This window comes from Myxine glutinosa, chromosome 5 (genome assembly GCF_964187855.1).
Source record: "Myxine glutinosa chromosome 5, kmMyxGlut1.1, whole genome shotgun sequence".
Classification (NCBI taxonomy): Eukaryota; Metazoa; Chordata; class Myxini; order Myxiniformes; family Myxinidae; genus Myxine; species Myxine glutinosa.
In genome coordinates this window covers 192,850,600-192,857,104 of record NC_136265.1, presented here as the reverse complement: position 1 = coordinate 192,857,104, position 6,505 = coordinate 192,850,600, and the positions used below count along the sequence as shown (strand labels likewise).

Below are 6,505 nucleotides of genomic sequence, written 5' to 3'. Positions count from 1 at the left end.
GACATTTGCATTGAGCAGACATTAATGAAGGCAGCCAAGTCACAAGGTGGACTGAGCAGAGGAAGAATGAGAAACAGTTTTTCTGGCCACAAATGCTGGGTGCTCACCCTCAGTCACCTGTCTGATGTCAACCGGCGGATGGAGGAGGACGTCAGTAAACATGTTCCAGTCCACAGAGACCTTGCCAAGACACAGATGAAGCGAGATGCAGAGGCAGTTGAACTTGTCCTAAAATGGTTTGAGAAGATCAAGCCATTCGACAACGATAGAGACAAGGAGTTGCTCGTGTCTTTCTCAACAGGATTCACAAGCACTGGAGATGACGCAGTCAATGCTGAGAGAGCAGCTGAAGTTGGGATGGAGATGCAGATCAAGCTGGATGGACAGTCAGTGACGTCGACCATGGATGTCAAGTCAAAGATAAAAGCCCTGTCATCACTAAGAAAATTTCCCTTGGTCAACGAGAAAAAGATTCACCTTGACTCATTAAAGTTGTTCAACCGACTGATCATTTTCGCCCAGCGGGATATGACAGTTGAGACAAGCTTACAGTATGAGCTGACTCCCTTCCCATTGTCCCTGTTCAGCAACAAAGATCAGAAGATGAACAAGGCAAACAAGGCAGACTTTTCAAATACAAGCCTGAAGGCGTTAACTGATCCACTTGACTTGACTAACCAACCCTGCTGCACCCTCGTAATTGATGGCGGATGGCTTGTCTACATGGTGAAGTGGGAACAACGTCAGACCTGGCAGGAGATCGCCAACAGTTACCTGAGCTACGTGCAGTATCTGGGCCGCTGCTCCCAGAAGATCATTGTGGTCTTTGATGGCTACAGCAGATCACCAAAATATCACGACCACATCCGGCGTACCAAGAATTCCTGCTGTAATCTCCAGATTCGACCGGATATGTCCAACTGGACCCCAAGAGCAAAGTTTCTGGACAACACTCATAACAAGAGTGAGCTCATCCACCTTCTCTCTTCAACCTTCCGAAAACATCACATCACTGTGGAGCAGTGTGACAATGATGCTGACACTTCAATTGTGAGAGAGGCATTGGCTGCTGCTTCAGATGGCTCTGTTGAGGTCAGTACCATTTGTGTCTTCAGTTAGTATAACTATTGGATGGAGCCCGGGGGGAGATGGGGTAATTAAAAAATAAGAGAATTCACACTGTTGAAAAGTTAAATCTGTTCTTGAACGGTTCATTATGCTTTGTACATGTTGTTATATTTTCAGGTGCGGGCAGAAGATGCAGACGTGCTGGTAATGCTGGTGCACCATAGCTCAGACAGCCACCATCCACTCTTCTTAACCACATCAAACGGCTCTTATGACGTCCGAAAGATCAAAGAATCTCTCTCCGAAACACAGAAGAGCTCCCTTCTCTTCTGTCACGCCTTCACGGGGTGTGATACGGTTTCTGCAATCGCTGGTCATGGGAAAACAACTCTATTTGCCAGGTAATAATGATAATACTACTATTACGTCGGCAAATAATACTAATACTACTAAAAATAATAATTATAATCATTGTCATCATAGTATAAATGTTAAAAATAATAATAATTTTATTTCTGTTTTACATTATACTTTACTTGACATAGACCTGGTGCTTTTTTTTAGGTTTTGCGAAGGGGACGCGGCTGAGTACATCGACATCTTCCTTGACACAGAAGCCACCAAGGAAACAGTGATTCAGGCTGGTACTGCGATTTTCAAGTACATTTACCATGGACGAGATACTACATTGGGTGAAATTCGGTACAACATGTTCTCAAGGAAGGCAGCGGCAGGAGTGATCAAACCAGAGACTCTACCTCCAACAGAGGGTGCAGCTGCACAACATTCACTCCGTGCCTACCTGCAGACCTGGGACTGGATCCTTCTACAGAGCATGTCTCTGAACCCCAGTGACTATGGATGGACAATAGGTGTGCATGGGTAATGGGTATGAGCCAGTTCCAACACTGGACCCCACGGCTCCTGAGGAGCTATTGCAGTTCACGAGCTGTAATTGTCATGGAGATTGCAGCAACCGGCGATGCAGCTGCAAGAAGAATGGGGTCACGTGCATCTCGGCCTGTGGAGTCTGTAATGGCATTACATGCAGAAACTGCAGTCATGATGTTGTTGAGTCTGAAGAAGGCATAGACAATGACTGTTGAAACTTCTGACATTGTGAATGAGAAATAACTCTTGAGTATTATATATGTATGTGAAATAAAAGCTACTTTGTGTGTAAATGTAAAAGTGAAAATATAAATGTTAACAATCAACTCAGAATCATGAAAAACCCTTATTTCACCCCTCATAAGTTACTTAAGGGCCGATTAAAAAAAATAAAAATTCTCGAAAATAATTTTTCGGTACCCGAATTCAACAGCTTTTTTTCTGGGTTTCCCACGGGAGTTGAACTTCAACATTTTAACACATGTTATTACACACCTTTACAAACATATTGGTGAAGAAATTTTTTGGTAACAATTTAGTTAACAGATTTGTGAAATATCTCATAAAATGCCCTTACTAAAGCTTCCTGGGATGAATGAGAAAATTGAAATTCCTTTTGCAAACTGAATACATAAATGAATATTTCAAAAATGAAAAAAATCCTTTCACAAACATGAAGTTTTGCAGGTGGGGACTTCTCTTTGTTCATGTTTGGTGTCGATGCAGAACTCAATGCAGCCACTTTGGAAGCCAAGAATGAGACGATGAGACATCTATATCTACACACAAACCAGCTCCATTCTATCCCTTAAGGGGCTGTCACACCTTGACGATTTAGCCGGCATATGCCGACGTATCAAAATTTATCTAAAACGCTGGCACACGTCGAACTATCGATGTTTTTTTCAGTTTTGGGCATATAATAGCGTATTCATAACGAGTTGGATGTATGCATAACATATTTGTAACGTACACAGAACGTTTCGATAACTTATAGATAACTTATACCAACGAATGCTTAGCGTGTTGTCGGCGTTCACAACTTATGCCCAACGATAGTCTAACTTATGCATAGCGCGCGGCAGCGTATCGCCGACGATCACGTGGCGTAGCCTATTAAAAGGCTGCTGCTCGACGATTCAAATCATAACCGCACTAGACATCGAAGTGTCAACATCACCGTCATGCCGAAGAAAACTTCGAATCTTCGAATTCGAATCACTGACTCCCTTTGGGTCCATATAAATATATATGTTTATTCATACACTTTGAAAAATGGTATAATAATATAATGTACAGTCAATACAAACGTATTACAAAGTAACAAGAACATTTTTTATTTGTTGAATTGTACATGTATATTGCAAAGTGCATAATTGAAAAAAAGCTTTTTATGCGATGTTCATTTCAAGAGGAATCTTACTTTATTGCCTGAACAATGCAGTAATACAAATATCTAAATCATCCTACCTACCCCTCCCCCCCCCCCCCCCGCCTCCTCTCCAACAACCTCCAGCCCTCTCCCTTCCAGAGATCTCCCGATGTCCCTGCTCTCTACTGTTGTGTTTGTGTGTTTCCCTCTCTCTGCCCCTCTTGTCTCCCGCTCCCTTCATTTTATGTTTTGTGTGTCTGTTTGTCTTTTTTTGTGTTTAATGCGTTAGCTCTTACACGGGCCTCGACCTTGTATTAAAAAAAAGAAGAAAAAAAAAAGTCCTATCTTGCCATGGAACTGCGCCAGCTGGGGAGTTAACCCAGTGCTTGAGGAGATTCCTCTGTTTCTTTCCGTCCTTGGAGGCAGTGTTGGGGCCAGTCGCTGTCTGTGTATCCTCCAAGTGATGTCCCTCTCGCCATGCTCCTGGAACAAGGTCGCGGTTCTCATTCTCTGCCCGGTCAAGCTGCTGGTTCTGTAGTCCTGGGTAACTGGAATTGGAATTTGATTTTATTTACTTATAAAGCGCACCTATAATAAAAACATTAGTTTTTGTTTTTAGTTTAGAAACAATAAAAACAAAACATTGAGCAACTCTCGCGAGATCACGGCGAGGTCACGTCTTTTCGAAGCTGTTCCATGCGCTCACGCTTTCGAAGCTAAGTAATCTTTCACAATTGTGTTTTTGTCGAGACTGTATCTATCTTTCAGTGTGTGTACCTATAGCGTGTCTTTTAGGAAAATTTTCGGTGTTAATTTTTCGTACATGTATACACAATCGTCGGTTAATGCGTGTCGAGTGTTCTGAGGCCTAGTACTCGTAGGCTTAGGCTACCGTCTCCGACCTTGTGGTTTTGTTTTCTCTCAGCGGTTCGTTGAATGTGCTGCAATTATTTTCGTTCTCTGTTTCGTCCCAGTCGTTCACCCCATACTTCCTTGTTTAATATCTCTACTCAAAAAAAAACAACCCCAAAAAAATATTTCCTTCTCAGGTCTTATTCGTTTATTTGTTGTTCTTATTTGTTCGTTCGTTCTTCGTTCACGTTGTTCGTGATCACGCGATCACGTGGTTAGAAATGTATAATCTCTCCCCTGACCAACTGTTTTCTCTCATATATTATAACACCTTTTTCTTCTTCTCCTACAAAAGGATGCTTTCGTCTTGCTCACCAAATCTATTCATTCCAAAAAAAAAAAATAATACCATCTCTTAGTTCCTCTTTTCTACATTCCCTAAACTCTCCAGAACTCCACCCCTCCTTCAGCGTCCTCAAACGTATTTTTGACTCGAAGGTCTCAAACTCATTTTGCAAAAAATGTTCGTTTCCCATGAATCGTACACTTTTCAAAATCCAATCTCACCCCTCCCCTCCAAATCCTCCCCATCACCCATCCCTTTCAAATCTCCCCCCTTGCCCCCTTCCCTCCCCTCCCTCCTAAACTCCCCCCACACCCCTCCCCTCCGAGACTCTCCCTCGCTCCTCTCCTCCTAGACTCCCCTCTCACCCCTCCTCAAAGCATCCTCCCTGCTGCTTCCCCCTTCCAACTTTCACCTTCATCTCCCCCAACCTTCTGCCTCGCTCTTCCCCCTCCTCAAATAACACCTCACTGTGCCTCACCCAATCTCCATCAAACCTTTTGTCCGCCCCATTCTTCCCTTTCTCCAAGCTATTCTGAAATCTCTGAAATCTCTGACACACCTTCAACAGCTCTCCCTACCTCTTCCTCCTCTTCCACATCTTACCCTACCCCTCCCCCCCCCCCTGTTCTGTATCCGATGCTCCCCCTTCCTCTTCATTAACGGTATGGACCTCAAACATCTGGGGCCTTCGCTCAAACTTGACTGATCTCTCCATACAGGTTGCTTCTGACAAACCAGATGTGATCTGCTTAACAGAAACTTTCCTCCTTCATGATGTCTCTGATGCCTTGGTATCTCTCCCAGGTTACTCCCTCCTCCGGTATGATAGACCTGAGCCTCGTCCTGGAGGTGGGGTTGCTATCTTTATAAAAAAACTCTCTTCCTCACTCGCCCTCCACTGCCCTCTCTCCACCTCACCCCCAGGAATACCTTTGGCTACGGCTTCCCCTTCGCTCCCACCTTTTGTTCATATGTGTGTTGTACCGTCCACCAAACAGTGATGACTCCATCTACATCTCGCTGTCTGATAATATGGACCAACTTCTATCTACCCATCCCAACTCTCTCTTCCTCATATGTGGTGATTTCAATTGTCACCATGCCAGTTGGCTGGGTGTGGGTACCTCTCTCACCAGCCATGGCTCTTCAGCAAAGGACTTCTGTGACTCACTGGGACCGACACAATCTGTCAATTTCCCGACCCGGATCTCGGTCAACGGAGCATCTTCTCTTCTGGACTTGGTTATGACTAACTTCCCTGAAAATGTCTGCTGCTCTTCTTCTGCTCCAATCGGCTCATCTGATCATGTGCTTGTCAAAGTGGACATCTCTCTGACCATTCTCAGAGAGCCTCCTCAGCGTCGCGAGTCTGGCATTTCACTCAGGCCAACTGGCACGGTCTTCAAGCAGCCATCAATCATCTGGACTGGTCTCCCATCTCTACCGCCTCCGACATCAACTCATCCTGGGAATTCTTTCAAAGTAAATTGCTCTCTCTCATGCACATATTTATCCCATCTCGTCTTCAGTTGTCATACCCTTCCTCCCGTCCATGGTACACGGAATCTTGTGGTGAGGCTGTTGCCCTGAAACAACTTGCTTTGGTCTCCTGGAAAGCAAATCCAACGGAAGGAAATCTCATTTCCTTTCACAAAGCCCGAAACAAGTGTGTGCCCACCCTCAGGAGAGCCAGGAAACAATATCTCACCGTTCTCAAGACCGAACTCTCTTATCTGTCTCCCTCTTCCAAATCCTGGTGGCATCTGGTCAAATCTGTTTCTGGTGTTTGTTCCCCCTCCATCCCCTCCCTCACCTCAAACGGCTTAACGGCTGACTCTGCACGTGAAAAAGCTGAATGCCTCAACTCTGTGTTTGCCTCAAAATCTTGTGTCCCAAACCCATCCCTCTCTGTACCCACCGTATCCAGTCGTACCCAGCTGCTCCTGGACTCTGTGTCCTTTCCTCCTGACAAGGTG

At 44.7% G+C, this 6,505-nt stretch overlaps 1 protein-coding gene across 1 annotated transcript; it reads left to right on the top strand.

Annotated features, from left to right (window-relative positions):
- Positions 1 to 357: 357 nt before the first annotated feature.
- LOC137428294 (uncharacterized) lies at positions 358 to 1,473 on the top strand. Its single transcript, XM_068118222.2, has 2 exons — positions 358 to 1,092; positions 1,246 to 1,473. Exons 1-2 carry the CDS (start codon positions 358 to 360, stop codon positions 1,471 to 1,473), a joined length of 963 nt encoding a protein of 320 aa, XP_067974323.2.
- The last annotated feature ends 5,032 nt before the right edge of the window (positions 1,474 to 6,505 follow it).

What these genes read in the sequence shown, in the direction of transcription:
- LOC137428294 (XM_068118222.2), top strand. Translation starts at nt 358, where the DNA reads ATGGAGATGCAGATCAAGCTGGATGGACAGTCAGTGACGTCGACCATG. An exon ending in CTTCAGATGGCTCTGTTGAG is followed by an intron (nt 1,093 to 1,245) that starts GTCAGTACCATT and finishes TTATATTTTCAG; the next exon opens with GTGCGGGCAGAAGATGCAGA.